At 41.9% G+C, this 19152-nt stretch overlaps 1 protein-coding gene across 7 annotated transcripts in view; it reads right to left on the bottom strand.

Annotated features, from left to right (window-relative positions):
• Positions 1 to 19152, bottom strand: part of LOC137137644 (ADAMTS-like protein 1) — an 87082-nt gene that overhangs the window by 24128 nt on the left and 43802 nt on the right. For 6 of the 7 annotated variants that reach the window (XM_067524174.1, XM_067524173.1, XM_067524172.1 and 3 more), the window contains exon 3: positions 3174 to 3301. In XM_067524174.1, the coding sequence (XP_067380275.1) occupies positions 3174 to 3301 (128 nt within the window). Of the gene's footprint in view, positions 1 to 3173; positions 3302 to 6374; positions 6659 to 19152 lie in introns of those variants that run through there. The other variant, XM_067524169.1, reaches the window with a different exon arrangement.

Genomic DNA, 19152 nt, shown 5'->3' with positions numbered 1-19152 from the left:
TCAGGGCCATCCATGAACGGTCACCCCCACTGCCCAGCAGCCCACATTATTATTCATTTGGTATAAATATTCATGGTCCCTTATGGATGATTCATTATGATTTCGGTGATCCAATTTCTTTAAATCTTGTGAGGTTCAAATTTCTCAGGGTTGATCCATTAGATATAAACACGTCTTTAAAGGTGTTGAATTTCGGGTGTTGCACACAAAGGTCCGCTGTGCGGTTTACGGAGCCCTTCATGCTGATATACAATGATATCAATGGCTACTCCCGCAAATTAGTGACCTATAGCACCTCACAAATATCGTAACCATATTTGTGACATGCTTCTAGGTATGTCAGTGTCTGTCACTAGACTTTTTGTGAGTTCTGTCTCTTATTATTCGGAGAGTGTACACAGATTGTTGTTGTTTGTGGTACAACATGGACTCAAATAGAGGTGTTTTTAGGCACTGCACAGCCCACACAGAGGGTGGTCCCCTATATATTTAAGTACATAATCATGGTGCCAGGCCCACTTTAATTAGACAATTCACTGCCTTGGAGAAAATTCACTTTTAACTACTTTAAATATAGCTGAAGCATGTCTATGGTGAAATGCCCAAATGCCACAGCCATTTATTGTAATTTAACTTCTGCAAATCAGTGGCCAAATGAAGCATGAAAACATCTTTATCTGCAACATCTGAACTTTTCTGATGAAGGTTACCAGTGGGGTGCATGAGTGTCTTTCCTCCAAAAGTGTCTGCCAACTAAAATCCTCAGAAACAAAGTCTCTTGCCACGACACCCAATCTATGTGTCCACACTTGCTTCGAACTGGCTGCTTTCGTTAATAATTTTCTGATAAAGTGACGTGTGTTGTGCCCGTGGAACTAATGAGGGCCAGGCTATCTGTGTTTAGTCTGCACATGTGGCTTTTTGTGAGGTTTTTGCAGTAGCAGTGAGTTTTATGTGTGTGTGTGTTTGTGTCTCAAAGTCAGACAGTTTGAGTGGTATTGGTTGGAGGGTGTTGCAGGCCCGTTTCCAGGCCGTCTTTCCAAAGAGTTGCACACACACACACACACGCACACACAGACACACACACAAGGGGCCTTGTGCTGTGCCTTTTTAATGATCTGCCACCTGGGGCCTGGCTGCTGCTCCCTTATTCCCACGCCACAGCGGGCTGAGGTGGGATTAGGTGAGACGGAGGCTCCTACCATTTTCTCAAGAACCCCATTTATTACTGCCACCGCCAAAGGACGCACAAGTTTGTAAACATACCCGTGTGAACTGTTATACATACACGTACTGCGTACATCCCACATGGAGCTCAAACCCCAGACACCTCTTAACACGTCAATTGCTTTTTGCTGGGGTTTACCTGACCAAAAAAATCTGGGCAAGCAAAGAGAAATGCTGATATTATGAAATGAACTCCCCAAAAAGCCATTGGCCTCAGTTTTTAAAGAGCTGCACAGATCGGGGGTGGGGTGGTGGGGGGGTCTGGTACTTTGAGTTTGAGCTTTGATTCTCTGTCTGGTTCCCTAGTGCCAGTGAAGACAAACTCATGGTTATGAAGAGATGGAAGTACAGTGGTGAGAATGGATCTCGGTACATTTATATTGTTTTATGATCTAAAGCCCCCAACAGTGAAACAGAGGTGACTCCAACAGCAAAGCTCACTGGCTACCTTAAGTAAGTGAGCAATACATTCTGGGAACTGTAAAATAAAGGAATGCAGTGAAGTCACCCTGCCGCTATTTCCCAGTCTATAAATGTGACATTTCAATGGAAAAACATACCCTCTTGCTCCTTCTGTCTCATTTTTCCTCTCTTATTCCTCAAATCCATTTGTAATTGGCCATTTTGTCCTCAACACTTGGCCTTGAGCTTTAATCCCGAAGCCCACTGGGTCGACTTGAAGTCTGACCAACCGGTTGACTTTGGCACGAGGTCAAAGGCGCAAGTACCAATTGGGGCTATGACTTAACCCAACCAGCGTCCGCTCAATGCAGATCTGCAGCTTGCAGATGACTCAAGTATAGAAAACAGGTATTAAGAGTGACATGCACTTTGGCAAACGACACTGAATGTTATGCTCTGATTTGTGATGAAACATGTCTGGCTGTTATTGAAAATCAGATCCCAATCCTCACTGATTAATTTAAGATTTTATACTCATATTGCTTTCAAGGTCTTCGGCAAGTGGTCTCAGTTGACCCCTCAGGGCTATTCAACCGTCACAAAATAGTCATAGGCATTTTGCTCCCTTCCATTACAGCCCATAGATATGGAGTGATTGCTGAGATTTACTCCCACTATTAGGGACACAGTCTGGATGGATTTGGCTGATCGGCCATGAGCAGCAGAAAAAGACCCACCTTCCTCATTCCCTTTCAGGAATCCTAAAACTATGATATGGCACTTTAATGGAAACCAGTCCAACCTCAGTTTGTTCTTTCAAAGAGGGGATTGCATGGGTTAGTGTATGAGCACACGCTTCCACTTATCTGAAGGTCAATCAGGTTATAGTTTGAAATTATTCACATTCGGTTCACTGTGTATCTTCTCCTCCTGTGATCTAAGCGTCTCTGAATGATTGAGACTTACAGGACAGTGCCCCCATTGTACTCTTTGTCTTGGAAGCGTGCTTGAGTTAGCATGCTAGCATTCCACCGCTAAGCAGGTAAACAGTGTTGCCATCTTAAATTAGTGTGTCGTGGTAAAACTTAAGCTTAGCAGCACTAAACACAAAGTGCAGCTGTGATTGCTGTGTTGGACAAATTGAAATTCTAATCAAACAGTTCTTTTACATTTTTTTGGTTTTTGTTTGGTTTTTCTGATTGTGCAAAATTTCATGGCGATCCACAGAAGGTATTTGTCGGCATCATTTGTGACTGGAAAAGCAAAAAATGCTGTGAAAGGGTTTGACATCAGTGGTTTTTCTTAAAAACAGCCCATAAAGCATTAAATTGAATTGAAAATTGTGTATGGCATGTGCAAGCATTCTGCTTATTCGCTTCACATTTAGCAATATTTTCCATGTGTTAACCCAGCTTCAAATATGGGAACTTTCTGTTTGCATTAGAATACAAACTTTGCACTTTGCAGAAACACAGGGGAACATATTTAGTGTTTCATGGCACGTACAGTTCATAGACAAATTGTTTTCAAGCGGAAAGCCTTACCTGGAACTGAGGCACCGCCGAAGTGAGTAAGAGGCGCCTCCTCCACAGGTACGGGAGCATTCGCTCCATGAGCCCCAAGCACCCCACAGCGTGTCTCTGTCCTCTTCGGATCGGGCTGTCCGCGAGCTCTACGCAGCAGGGGAAGAGACATGAGGTGAGGAATCGAAGAATCGAGCAAAGGTTATTTGACGGCCCTGAGCAGGTTCCAGTTCCCTTTTTCACTCATTGACTTCAAGGGGAACATTGCGCATTGACCCGTGTGCCAGAGGGTCTGTGGAATTGCGCCAGGATACAATCAAGCATTTAACATGTTAAAAGAGAATAAATTAACTCATCTCCTGTCTGTAGTGGAGATTCCTTTACTGCTTAAAGAAGCAGGAGTGCTGGTAAAGAGATGGGACTTAATTCCAGGAGCTGATGAAAACTAAACTGTAGTGCATATGACAGGATGAGAGAAACGGTAAGGGGAAGTAATCAAAAGCTCTCGAATTTTGCCCCTTTTGCGTATTTTCATACGTCTGATTCATCTTTTAGATTATGAAATATTAGTGTGCTTAAGCTCCTGGCCTCACTTGTGTGCCTCTCTCTGTTAATTGCATTGTGCTGTATTTGGCAGTGGAAGCAGGGATATTACTGCGACGTCCAACATCAATATTATGAGCAGATGAATTCTGCAAGTGCAGGGACAATGTGGATCTCAGATGTAGAGTGACAGCCAAAAAATTAAGATCCTCTGCACCCCTCTATGTTTTAACTCCTCTTTACCTTTCAAATCCTTATATATTTTCTAAGTAGACTTGACTGCGCTGACTCACTTTGCTCTTAAAAGTAAATTATTGTGAGACTGGCACCGTCATTTGATGTGGATTATCTGTGGCTGCTCGAGTTAAGTTTCCTTCTCTTGGATTTACTCAGCAGCCTCGCTGTATTCAATGCCCTTTATTTAGCTTTGATTGCCTAAAGTTAGAGAGACATGTTGTCTGAATACCAGACTCGGATGAAATTAAATGAAAAATAGATTGCTTTTGGCTCCTTAGAATAAGGGCAGCTTAGCTTGATGGACGTGGTATTTCATTCACAGGGTGCCAGTGTGAATGAGATGAGGGAAAAATCGCTTCTATACCTGCTGAATGGAGGAAAACCTGGAAAATGAAAAGAAAAAATAAAAGACTTGGGACTTGGAGCTAACACTGGGGACAAATCATCCACCTCCTATGGCAGCAGGACTGTGGCTGAAGAGAGGTGCAAACATATTCAATAAAATAGTCTGCCAGTCACATGTTTTTAACCCCATGAATAGGAACAGATGGGTATAAGAGAAAATTATTATTTTCCAGAAACCTCGACACTTTTTGGTGCCGACGAACCATAAAAGAACGTTTGAGGTTGCTGTATTGCAGCTTTTGTCGACAGCATCCCACCATGAGATCATGAGTTTTTGACAGTGACCTCAAAATCCCAAGTCTTGCGGGATTAGCAGTGAAACGAGGGGCTCAGCGGCCTGAATGCACTACAAGAAGCGAAGGAGCACGAGAACTGTATGTGTAACACCTGCTCTTAAAAAGATTGATGCCCACTGAGCTGACAAATCGTTTATAATGAAGGTCCGGCCTTGCATTTCGAAAACACAGCCTTAGGATTTAAGGGGAAAAAGTCAGGTTACGCCAAGTTATTCTGACCTCTTTGGAGCCTTTTTTAAACACCATGGCATTGGCCGTCATCTATAGGCGATGAATGGATCCTGCAGACGAAAGCAGATATAAGGTAGTAATACGGCTCTGATTGTTTTCTTTGGGTCACAGTAGCAAAAATCCCAATGCTGTCGCTGCAGAGCACGGCGGTGACTTCACATATTAAACATGCACGGGGACTGATATAAATGGCTGTCAGTGCTGCTGACGCCTGAGGAACAGCAGAGGGGAACGGCGAGACCTAAACACGCCAATCCGTCGAATGGCGCTGCTTTCTGCATGGGCCAACTCTTTCGATGTCTGGATCCACGGTAAATAAACACAAGCTGTGCTCCGGGCAGCCATTTAGCACACCACCCTCACTCTCCTTCGAGAAGCAATCGGTGATTTTTGCACTCAATTAGGCCTGGGAGCTGTGTGTTGCAAGAGAGCGCCAGAGGCATGACAAAGCTGGTGGAGAAAGAGGAGGGGAAGGCCGATGGAGGGATGGAGGGATGAGGATGAAGACGTTGTTTGGCTGACTGCGCTGCTATTGTTCTCAGTGAAGGCGGAGGAACACAAGGCTCCGCCAGTCGGACAGCGGCCCCGCTGGGATTTGGATCCAATAATCAAAGGGCTCAGATATCTGCTTGGAAACTTCGTATAACCCTCCAACTCCCCACATCCCACCCTCTCCTGCTCTGATCGCCTTCAGGGTTTTATTTGCACTGGAAGTCTTCATGGAGGAAGCAGGCACACTTCACAGCAAGCTTCCCCTCCACAGATGACTCACATTGCGTGTCATTTACACAACCAAGCATGTGTAGTTTTTTTTTTTTTTTTTTTTTTTGCTATGAGAGAAGTGGAGCAAACTTTTGACCACAAAGGCCTCCTTGCTGTCACCCATGCTATATTTTCACATCTAGTGGAAATGAGCACATGATAAAAGACCACTCGCGTCCACGTTATAAGTTATTCTGATGGACAGATTCTATTTAAGTCACCTGTCAGCAACTGAGACCAAGGACATTTTCCTCGAAGGTGGAAAACTCTTTGACAGGGGGAGGAAACCTGACTCTGATGCTTTTCATTGCAGGCTGTGTCAATACACACACGACGGCCTATTCAGTTGGCAAGACATAGGATATTTGCACATCTGTTAAATCCCTTGTCGTCTGCTCTGCCCTGCACAGCACTGTACTCGCGGTCATGCCTGCAACGTTAGCGTAACAGGGAGCCCACTGATCCTCAAACAAACCTGCTGTTTGAGTTGCACATGCGTTGGACGTGTCTGACTTGGACTGAAAACACAAAGGAGGCACGGTGACGTTTCAGGAGTGACATGCAGTAAATAAGACACTGGCACACAGGACTCCAGGATGTGGAGAGTCCCGTAATCATATAGTACTTACAAAAAATTGGCATGCATAGATACATGTGCACAGTAAAAAAACATAAGAGCATTAATGAGAAAACTATCACTTGACAAAGTGACGGTTTACAGAATTCAGATTATATAAAATGACTGTACCAGCATCAGAAGAGCTGTCACCAGGAGCTTGCAAGAAGGAAACACTTGCTCCATGCCTTTTCCAAGCGTGCGAGCTGATCCCTTCCAGTTCCGCCTGTGTGTTTTATGTTTGTAGGTGGGTGAGTGTGTGATGCCCTCCTCCCTGGGTCACTCGGTGCGTCCTGCCTGCCTGCCGTCTCCTCTCTGACTGCCTCCCGTTCTTCCTCAGGAATGACTCGGAGAAGTGGAGGAAGGGAGGGAAGAGGAGGACTGGGACTGTGTGTGTGTGTGTGTGTGTGTGTGTGTGTGTGTGTGAACGTGGAGGGGAGTGTTAGGGTAGAGGGAGAAGGGGGAGGGGAGGGGGGGGCTGACTATCCAATCAATCAATAAAGGAGCCTCGGTCAAGGCTTGTGTGTAAACCAATTGTCTCCCGCTAACGATTCTCTTTCTAAAGTTTAGACACACTCTCCTTTTTCCATCCTGCGTGCCGATCTCTCATTTTCATGCCACTGTTTCTCATTTCTCTGCATATTTATCACTGGACCTCTTTTGTCTGCCTTTTGCCAGCGCTCTCTGTTTTGAAAATGTCAAAATGTCTCAGTCATACTACAAACTTTAGAAGTCAAATGAAACAAAAAGTCTAAACGTGCACAGAAACGCTGAGCACAAATACACATCTGAGTCAAAGTGAGTCCTATTTGGGATTACGTGACTTCATGTCCGGTTCCAGACTGTGTTTTGCTTTACGAGGAGTTACATGCGAGAGCCCCGTGTAAATCAGATGACATAGTCTGGTCAACGAAAGCTATCAGGATAGACTTCTCAGCTGTGGTAACTTTTTTCTAGGTCTTTATGAGCTGTAGGTCGACTTCAATAGGGCCTTTCATAACATCTGGCAGTTTAAGCCACAGACCATTTGCACTGTGGAGGTGGGGAACAAGCCAGGTGTCCCCTGGAGGGACAATTCCTCTGGTTATAGCTACAGAAAAACAACCAGCAAGATGAACAGCTCTCTGCACACAGGGGATACACTATGCACTGAATGGCTTTACACATTTCACTTTTTTAACAGTAAGATACAGTAGAGGAAGTTACGGAAAGAAAAAGGCCGGTCAAAGAAAGCGCCGACCCACTGGTGCCCCTTGACGTGACTTAGCAGGCTAGCGTTCAGGCATTCAACTCTGAGGTTCCAAAGACAATACAAAGTCTGTGTGCCCTTCAAAATCAGGACTTCACATCCACCTCCCAATCAAACACAAATCAAAAACCACATAATTGCTATCAATTAAGGCTGCTAGGAATGTGCTGCACTCCAGAGCAAATAGTCAGCAACTCTAATCACAACATTGGAGCGGATGCCTCGACACTTAACCAGTGGGCGCACACACACACACACACACACACACACACACACACTTTCACTCGAGTTCAACACGGCGAAAGCCCACGTTGAATTCTGAACTTGCTGCACACAGTGTGAGACTTGCCTCGTTTGATTTTCCCCTTGAACACCAGTGTGTTCACGAAGTGCCAGCGAGGAGAGGACATGGACGTGTTTCCAGGCAGACACGGAAAAGATACCTCCAAGCACCGTTAATCCATAACCTTCTGATATTTGCTTTCAGAAGAAAGCCTTCTTATATTTGCAAATGTATGACTACAGAAAATAAACTGCGGCACTGATGGTGTGGCCAGAGTTTAAAACTAAACACCTGAGGAGGAAATTAATGTGTTTGACTGACACTCACTTGGAGCCGGTTCTCTATACCACAGTGTTGCTGGAGGAGTCTCCGCACAGTTTAAACAATAATCCATGAAAACGATGAAGTGAGAAAAAAAAGAAAAACTAAACGATATAGAGCAATGTTATTTTACACAAGGGCAGGCTTGGATATTAAGTTGCATCCAAGTGGTTGAAAGAACTAGACCATTTGTCTGTGGACAAATAGACAAATGGTATATTTTTTTAAACAGATAGTTCAGCTTTATCACAACTCCCATCATATTGTTGCACTTTAAGGCCATCATTCCTATCGGTTATGGCAACAATGAACACCCTGAAGTAATCAATGACATCTGGAAATAAGGTGGAAGCATTACAAATCCACTTCAGGCTGTAAACAAGCCATGAGTTTACTGTAACTAGATTATTTAAACAACTTTATCTGAAGCACATCCAAATGTTTATAAAATGTCTATGTTGAAGCAGGTATACGATTTCTAAATCCTATGTTTTCTCCTCAAAGACGGCTCGGGCTGACTTGGGGGTTTGTCATCTGTCTTGTCATGTTAAGGATTAAAAGAAAATGGGCCCCGGGGCCACGGACACAGGACGGCCCCACTACCCATCCTGACCACGATTCTGGCCATTTGATGTCTGTCTTTATTCATTTAAAGGTAATTGGTTTTTGGTTGTATTGTCTCTAGTTTTAATTGTTTGCGTCCGGTTGTGGACATTTAGTTTCGGTTTCTGGTCATTTTGTGCCCAGTTTTAGTTGTTGTGTGTCTGTTTCTTGTCAATTTCGGTCTGTTTTCAATCAATAAATCTGTTTTCGGTCATCATTGTTTCTAGTCGTCTGTTTTTCGTCAATAATGTCGTATTGTCTCTAGTTTTTATTTGTGTCATTTGTGTGTTTAGTTTTAGTTGTTTTGTTGTCTGTATTTAGTTATATTTTCTCTAGTTAAAATTTTTTTGAGTCATTTTGTGTCTTTTTCCCATCAATTAATGTCCTTTTTTGGTCAATAAAATTACGTTTGTGGTCATATTGTTGCTAGTTTTGTTTTGTGTCTGTTTTTGGTCATACTGTTTATCTTGTCTGTTAGAATCAATTAATGTGGGGGGTTTTTTTTGGTCATATTTTTTTGTCTAGCTTTAGTGTTTCTGATCAATTAGTGTGTGTTTTTTTGTCATTTAGAGTCAACTTTTTAAGTCATTGGGATTCATTTTTAAATCATCCTGCTTCCACAGCGGAACATGTGCTGCAGGTTGATTTAGTATGCGTTTCCTGCCGCAACCCTGCCATTTCTTTTCTTACTCGAGCTTGGCACCGGCAACAAGGTTGACCTGGGTGGGTGGGCGGGGCCACACCTGGTGGGGTGGGATTCGAACCGGCGGCCCACTGAGTTCTACCACTGGGGCACCAGGCCCACCTTTAAATCGTTCTGCATCGATTTGCAGTTATTGTACATATTTTTGTGGTCATTTTATGCGTTTTAGCTGAATTTTGCATTTATTCATTTGTCCTTCCAGCTTATCCTGAGTTCATGGTCACCAAAGCGTATCATTTTGTCCGCATGTTTATTTGGCACAGTTTTTACGCCGCATGCCCTTTCTGACGCAACCCTCCCCGATTTTTACCGGGCTTGGGATCGACACTGCACAGCTGGGGAGGGGAATGGGCCGCTGGGAGTTTTGCATATAGGAAACAATAATAACTTTGGAAGCTTGGGCCCTTGGCCCTGTGCCCAGCTTTATTTTTCTCAGAGCTTTTACATTTTCCCCAAATTACACATTCAAATAAATAACCGGTAAAACAATGACATTTGTACATGTTTATAGTATAACTACAGAATTATATGTACAGCAATATCTGTATATAAATATAATGATGAAAAAAACAACCCACAAATATCCCTGCAAGTCTGAAAATGTGCCAGCATTGCATTTCCAACATTGCTCACTGTTGACGCTAGTGAAGATTTTAGGCAAAACATCAGAAAAACATAAACTGATTTTATTATCTGGTTCATTTTTTCTTAATCTTGTAAAGGGTTTATTAACATTTTTTTGTCCTCCTCTTTGGCAAGGGTCAAATTAAAAGCTTGTCGTATTACGAGGTGAAGACCTGCGTTAACAGGGCCTGGGTTCTCAGAAAGAGAGACAAATAAAGCTAGGTTACCGGGGACTGACATTAAGTTACACTTAAGAGCTCATACCTTCGGCTCCCACAACGAGACAAAGAGTAAATGGTTCGGGCAGGATAAATGGTAGCCTCCCACCACCCCCACAAACCATGTATATGCTCCAGGCATGATTTATACCAAAGCCATTGTTTAAAAAGCTTTCTGGGGCCACAGTATAAAATGTTTTACCAGGACAGGGATTTTACGACCTGCAGCTGAAAATCAACCACACCCCAGTCCCCCCAAAACCAGAGGTTTAAAATAAAGATGTAATTCCCAAACAATCAGCTAAATCCAATTTAAGCCAGATGGGAGTTGAACTGCACATCAGCAACTCAGAGTAAGCACTATAACAGCTAAACCCTGCTTTAAAATACTACCCAAACATTTTCTTTATTCACTAGCGATAACATTTTCTACCTTTGATCCTCCACATCCAACTCTTCCTTTTATTAACTACTTGATCGAGGTTATTTACTTTTGTTTAAGACTTGATATAAAGGGGTGGTCAATAATAGTGTTGAGTCTTGTAAGTGAAAGCAATATTTGGTTTCAGTATTTGGTGGTAATGTGAAGATGACAGATTTACAGAGCCATAAACACACCTTGTGAAGATACGGTGTCACGGTTGAGGTGGGAGGAAGAAGAGGGCTGCATGCATGTGCTCAAGGGAAAGACAAACGCCAGCTCGGCCTTTTATGGACCCATCTCAGCTGGCATCGAGTTGAGGAGGCCTTCAGGCTGTACCTCCCTGCAGCTGTGCAGGGGAAGACATTTGTTCTGCCTGGATTTGGGTCCCAGACATTTTTACAGCATGATTGAAAAGAAAATGATTTGTTTCTCAGAAAAGAAGGTGCATTAAAGGTCTTGTCAGCTTGCATAACCCAGGAACAATGAGGGCGTGTTGGATGGCTTCACGGTGGCAGTTTTAAGCTGAAATTATTTCACGGCACAGTATCTACAACCGCACACTTCAAGTTAAATGCAAAGAGCATGTTAACATTCTAATACCCAGGTGAAAATCAACCAAACGTCGCTGTGCATGAAGTGTACTTTAATGTGAGCAAGTACACTTTAAGCACATTAAAAATAGAAAAAAGGGCAAAAAAAAATTATGTGTAAAAAGTACATTAATAAGCAGTAATACCTTCATTTATTGTATTCACATATAGTATAGTGTATAGTGTAGTATACAATAAGATATACTACACAAAACTATAAATAAATATTTTTTTTTACACTGCTCAATAAAAATCCATGAAATTGTTTTAGAAACATTTTTTAAAAATCTACCTTGTGATTGTGCTACAGGAAAATTAAAGCATCACAAAAGTCAGTGCATATGACACTGACAATGTGACAGGATAATAAGGGACTAAAGGACTAAAATGGAAAAAAAGCTACGAGCAAAGACTTTTTTTATTAAGCAACCAACAATATTAGCAAAGACAAATATTTTCTTTCAGCAATTCACTCTTTATAGTGACATTTTGGAAAAGCCAATAACCACTATGTGATCCTGCCTGAGGAAGCCTCTAAAACTCCACATGCAGCCCCCAGCGCAGACGTGGAATCGAGCACGTAATTAAGAATCGGGAGTGACATTTACTGCTTCCTGAGACCACGTTCATACGTTCTCAGCGCCAAGCTTTTCCCATTAGCACATTCGGGAGAGCTCGTATGTTTTAGCAGCTTTCAGAGGAACGCACAGGCTAACTCTATCAGGGTCCCACATGCGCCCCTCTTTAACCCAACCATGACCACTGCGGTGCTTTAAAGAGGGTATGACAGGAGGGGATGGGCATAAATTAGCTCCGCAACACCACTGGAGTCGGCTAAACTGACACCTTGGCTCACCAAGGTGAGCTGGAAGGAAACAGGGAGCGTGGGACCTGCATCCAGATCTGGGATGGCTCTAAGCACCTCAGCTTTGCTATCGACTCCTAGACAGCATCAAGCTTGACTGATCCCTTGCGCCTCAACATAGAGCCCTTTTTGACATATCATCTGGATCTCTCTTCTATTCCGAAAACTAAAACACAAATCTACATAACTAGCTGACTTTATTGCACTCTATGCAGCATTTAGTGACTTTCAGCTCATTTGTTTTGGAGGATTTCTCCACACCACTTCACCATTGTGCTTCAGTCTCACATCTGTCATTCAGCAGTGTTGTTTTCAGCGAAAGTCCAAAATTCCCACTGCTAGAGTGCAGCATGTATAGCAACTGAACATTTAACATCTATAGATCCAGCTATTTTTACATCAGTGTTTTAAGATTACAAGAAAGATAACTTCAAACCAATAGTGTGCTGTACGTTTAAATAGGCAACCAGCAGAACTACTTAATAAGCCAGTGACCAATTTCCAAAGTCATTTTTGTGAACAGGAATGATGGGATCTTACTCTGATTTAAATTATTTTAGCAGTGAACTATAGACTGTAAAAGTGACAAATTCAAATGAAACACCAACACTTTATGTGCATTTTCAAAGATGCAGCAAAGGTTTAAGTGCATCATAAAAGGTCAAATTGACTTCACTGTAAGTACAAACTCAGTCATTAAATGGCCCATGTTGTGTTTAAATAACAGTCATTAAAACATGCACTTTGTCATTAAAATTCAATTTTAAGTTAAGAGGGTGATTTCAAATTAAATTGTGCAAAACTTCCAAGACTGAGGCTGCAGCTTAGCACAGATGTGACAAATAAAACGCACTGAATTTCTCATAAACGGACCGTGGCAAAACCATTGCCTTTGTACTTTCAGGCCTGAACTCCCCTGCTTTGTTTTGCAGGTTGTGCATGTAGCTTTATAGAACAAAAACATTGTCCAAAAAGTACAATATTATTGTTTATAATATTATTGAAGGTGTATATTTCCATAATTAAAACATCCTCATACAGTTTCCAATCTCGCTGATGTTGAACGAGCTGCCAAAACTAAACAAATCATTAAGTTTAGGAGGATCACTGGACCGCTTGGTCTGATTTATGTGCCATCTAAATGTAAATCTAAATGTAGTTTGGTTTGATTATATTTGGTATTTGAGTCAGTGTGAATGAGTGGTGTCAGTATTAGCCGTAACCACACGTTGAATTTTCCATTGCAATAAGAATAAGATATGTAACAGTACATAATCCATCCGTCCATCTGTTATCCCAACTGCTCATCCTGTTCAGGGTTGCGGGAGGCTGGAGACGATCCCAGCTGTCAATGGTTGAGATGCATAATCAAATAATAGTAAAAATGTTTGTTTTCTTCCATAGTTAACTTTGGGGCATGTACAACATGTCATGACTGACTGTTTTGGTGAAAACTAAACAGAAGACATCGCTGCTCCTTCTGGGGCTGTGCACAGTCAAAATGCAGCTTGGACTTGTCATCTGTTTTCCCCCTAAACTGCTTTCTGTCTAAGTGACTAATTTGTTTTGGTTTCCTCTTGTATTTCTAAATAAATTACTCTAAAGTTGCATGCATCTGTGTTGAGCTGCTCTGGCTGAAGAGGGAACACTTAAATCGCCTCTATCTGGGGACATAATGCAGCACACCAGTTGCAGCAGCAGTTATAATACAACATGTGGGAACTGTAATCACTGAAAAGATTAAACAGGAGTATCAGTAATTAAGTGTTTACTCTGCTTTATCTGAGGCTACCAAATGTGCTCAGAGTGATTAATTTACGGCTGTTCTTTCTAGATTATATACACTTGTCTGGGGAGTAATACTTTTCGGCTATAATAGAAGTGCAGACAAATAAATGGGACATGCACAGCTGTGCAAAATCTAGAGCAACTTATAGATCAGGCGAAAACGAATTACATGGAAAAATACAAAAAAAAAGAAATTTAAAAGGTGTATGTAAAAAGCTTTGAAGTACAAATGACACAGTGCCATGAGACACTGCACTCATGACATGAGAGTTCAAAGCAGTTCTTCTTGTTGTGCAGACGTGAAGCAGGAAGTCGTTAACCTTGTTCATAACTGCAAAACGAGACAGTTTAGCACAAAATCTTCAATCAGAAACCAACCGGCACCAATATGAAATTGAAAAAACAAACAAAAAACAGGCTCCTGGTTTGTCTCAGCGGCCATGCGGAGTATTTAATCCCAAAGCGAACTGAAGCCTTTCTAGCAACACAAAGACATGTTCGGTCTCCTGTACACTACATGCTACACGCAGCTAAGGTTCCAGCTTTTAACCTCCAACCTAAGTCACATCGGTAACATGTGTTTCCCATTGTTGAAAACGTATTGTGTGTTGTCTTTGGCTCTGAGACGATCAGAGAAAGTGATATTTATATGATGAAGGTGGCCAAAGGAGGCTTTAACCTTCGGAGCATCCTCTGAAATATGATGATGATGCAATAACAACAAAAGCAGCAAGAGTGTGTATGTGTGTGTGTGTGTGTGTGTGTTTCGGGTTCCTTGTTATGACCTGCACCTGACCTACAAATATGGAAACGATTAAAGAGAAAACGGATGACACCTCAAGCACATTGTTCCAAATCCCTCTGAGAAACAAAGAAATTCACCTAATCTTTTGTACGCATACAATTAGATTTACGCCTTGTCTGTGGCTAAAACATTTTGACTTTTATTATTACTATTATTATTATTATTATTATTATTATTACTAAAATATGAACTAGCCAGTGTAAAATATGAGAGAACTGCACAATTTCTTATGATCACTGCCTGCATAATGAAGGCTTCAAACAAAGACAAAGAAATCCAAGTTTAACCAAATATTATTAGTTCTCTAAAAGATAAAATGGGCTGAGATAATCATGAATAACATTGGAGGAGTTATTAGGCTTAGGACTAAGTGGGGAAGCAGGAGGAGCGATGCGATGACGTTCCCTCTAAAGTGCCCTCACAACATGCACAAGAAAACTGTGACAAATGACAGAAAATAATAATCCTACGCATAAATTCACAAGCTCAACATCTTATTGTTCCTTATTTGAGTCTTTATAGGAGATTTGGCGTGAGCTCTAATACAGTGCAACTCTTTGACCAGTCCAAAACTTGCAGAGGTGCTGTTAGTGCTGACAGCTCTTTAAGGCAAGTCGCACGTCAACACATCGCCTGCGCTTTGTCCTGCAGCACCCACATTTAGAGAGCAAGTAATCCATCAGTCGGCCACAGTGCAGCACAGGGAAGTACTCCCCATCCAAGTGCCCCTGGAATCATCTGAAAAACACATGGAAGATGCAACCGTGCTGCAGAAACTCACAGGAGACATGATAATGATGCAGAGAGAAATCTACAGCATCACAAATCGATCATCGTTTCATTTAACATGACAGACTTTGGAACTTTTCGTTAGTATGATATAAAAAGAAAAGACAAGGAGGTGACAGACACAACGAGACAGAGACAGATGCTGAAAGACACCCCGAAGAACACCAGAGTGGAAAAACAGTGACTCAGTTCAACCACGCACACATTTCTCTCTCTCTCTCTTTTTCAGATCGTCACTCCATCAAGCCTCCTTTTCTCTTTCCATCCCCCTCGTACAACATTTCCTGGATAGTGTTTCAGCTCGGCCTGTCTAAACCTATTGAGCAGATCCCAGATCTACATGGAAAAGAGCACTCACGCGCCTGCCGCCCTGCCCCTCTTTTCCAAAACCACTGGCATATCAGATACAGAGGCCTCGCTAGTGGGTCTACAAGAAAATAGGGCCCTTGGGACACATATTAGGGGTTTTCACCAGCCTCAAGAACAACACGACGAAAAAAATGCCAATCTCTCCCTTGTCGGACAGTGAAGAGGAGCGTTCAGGCTCCTCCGGGGGGAAAAAACAAGGGGAGAGGAGGCTGTTTTGGCAAAGCAATGCCAGATTTCGGGAAGCCGACACTCCAAACACCAAATAATGACAAACGCAAACAGGTGACATCCGTGCTCAGAGATGAAACCTGGAGAGAGGCTGTCCTCCTGTGAATGACAGCACTGATTTGTTTTATTTTCTGCAAGGCATCTGAAATGACACAAACCCGTTTGACAAACTCTTCCAGCTTTATGAGAGAAGCAAAGGACGGAGATAGATGACATGATTACAATGAGACAAAGTGAAAAATAAACACTGGAGGCTATTGTTTGATTTCTGTTTCCAACAGAAAGTTGTTTTGTAAAAGCATGACCTCAATCATTCCCCGACCTTCACCGCGGGGATATTATTGTATCCATGACAACGCAGATCCCCTCATTTTAAAACTATTTTAATCCAAAACCATAATGCTTCCCTAAACCTAAGCAAGTCCTTTATGTTTCTGTGTTTGGCATAATTTGGGTGAAAATCCGAACTTAAAACTATATTATGGAACTTAAGCTAAAGCAGTAGTATTAGTTTGACACTTAAAATCAATTAACACTGCTCTGCACAAGCCTCCCTCTGCAGGCTCCCCTGAAAATATCACAGCACAGCTATTAAGCTTTGCTTTGAGTTTCAATAATAGCGGCAATATTATATATATATATATATATATATATATATATATATCTCGAAATTAAAAGCAAGCCAACACTGCAGAAGTGAATCTAATTTTGAAAATCTTTTCGGGAAATAATTAACTGTATTACTGTTAATAGTGTGTACGTGTTTGTTTAGTGGCAGACATGTCAAATATGTAAATCATAAACAAAGAACAATACACAGTTTGGGAAAAGGATAATCTACCTGACTGAAACCACGACACTTTTTTACTGTAACATAATATAGGAAACCACCTTAAACGTACAGAATGATAAAAAATAAAAGAAATTCCACCTTGTCGCTCTGGCACGGGGTGGCACTTGAGGTTGCCTACCTGATTTGGGGGGGTTTCCAGTGCCACCCCAGGGCCACCCCCTCTGGCATTCACACAGAACCACTGTAATAAACAAGGCGTAAATGTGCTCAAAGAAACTTCCAACTCCCCGTTTACAATACAAACAGAATCGAATTTGTCGTTTAGTTTTTTGCTAGAACATCACGTTCGGCCCCAGTGATACTGTTAAGATAGAGTGACCCACCACCCACTTGTGCTGCTCGAAACAAATGCACCCTGTAAAAAGACAGGGTTCGATACAACACAAATTTTTTGTGGAAAAAACCTCAAGAGAGAATTTGGAGCTGCAACAGAATGAGAAGTTGGGAGGGGGGCTATAAGCAGATGGACCCCTCCACCTCCAGTCAGCGACAAAAGTTCACTGCCATTGTCACTGCAGAGGTGATATTTATATATTACTAATATCTACACTACATTTAAAAGTACAACATTTGCCAAATAGTTTCATCTAGAAATCCATATAAAATAATCCATGTAACAGAAATCAGTTCCTAAATAAATAAATTACGTCGAAACCATATAGTAATTGGCCCCTTCAAACCTCTATTAACTTAATTTAATTCCTTTCCTTTTTGGCTGTCACAGGATTCCTGTGTGAGCCTCAATTGGCAGATACCTTAGCCCTATTATTTTGTTATTTCACAGATGATTCCCCAAGAGCTCCGGCTATAACAAGAAACCTAGCAGAACTTATTGTAAAGGACCAAGTTGGAGATGAGGGTTGATGAGGGGAGTTTTGCACCCTGACCTACACTAAAAGATTCCAAGTAGGAAAGGTTTAATGGAAGGGAAAATTGCAGCAATGCTGTGAGGAATGCATCGTAAAAGTCGAAAAAAAAAAAAAGCTCAAGATGGTTGGGACAATGTGGACATCGAAAGCTATGGAAATACATTTAACATGTGGATGAGAACTGGCAAATGCAAGTTTTGGGGTAAACTGTCACAAATCAGGTGACAGATAACGGTGCCAGCGTGGTAGCTGCAGTGCCAAAAGAAGGTTGGATACACAGTCCATGGTAACAAGCAGTTCAGACAAGATGTTTTATATGCTTGAGAAATTACGCTCACTGTGATTAAGTGAGAAAGGCTGGTCAATGCTGAATCGTCCCATTGATGCCCTGATGCTCTCTGCTAACAAGATAGATCTGAAACTCTACTTGCGACATCTACATCTTCTGAGTGAAAAGGTAGCCAGGTAGCTAAAAAGTCAACATCATTTCAGGGGGACTGAAACCTTTTCTTGGTCTTGCTGTCTTTGACCAGGCAAATGTTAACCTAAGGAAAGGATGGTTTATCGCTGGCATGCAAGCAAAGACCCAGACCTCATCAGTGTCTGTCTGTTCTGTCTCAACAACGGATGTTGAGACTACATCACTCTTTATTCCAGGGGCTCCTTCATCCTTAACTCTGGGAAGAGTTTGATGCTTGCATCTCAGCAGCATCATACAGGGGGCATTGATATTTTAATTTCCATGTGCCAGTTCTAAGAGGATCAAGGCCAACTCCTTTGCGTGGCAAAAAAGCTGGAGTGGAGACTCAACGAAAAGAGAGATGCGTTCAGGGACAGTACGGAGTCATGTGTTTCGGGTATGGAAATGCTGTTGTACATCAGAAAAAAAAGTGAATACTAAAATTCAAAAGCCAATACCTTTAGGATCAACTGTCTTAACTTTGCTCATCCCTTGATGCCTTATCTCTTCACTCTGCAGTGTGTTGTGTCTTACAAACCAGTGATTTCACTGCTTTGGTTCAATCTTAAAACTTTCTCTGCACTGTTTTTCTAGCCACAGTACGCAGCAGTTTGCAGAAGCTGATGACAGACGTAGAGTTAAAAGAAGAGTGAAAATTGAATTTACAGTCATCAGGTGACCAGCAACACAAATGCTAAATGATAAATTTTGGATGTGTTTTCCATTTAAAACATGACAACGTGTTAATGTTGTGTTCAGAGCTCTAAAAAAAAAAGAGCAGTTTTACAATGTACAGTACGTAAAAGTCATGTACACTCTTTTTCCATGTTGTGGAGTCTGTGGGTAGTGGTTGCACAGGGAAATGTCAA

Source organism: Channa argus, chromosome 12 (assembly GCF_033026475.1).
Source record: "Channa argus isolate prfri chromosome 12, Channa argus male v1.0, whole genome shotgun sequence".
Classification (NCBI taxonomy): Eukaryota; Metazoa; Chordata; class Actinopteri; order Anabantiformes; family Channidae; genus Channa; species Channa argus.
This window is presented reverse-complemented; position numbering and strand designations above follow the sequence as displayed.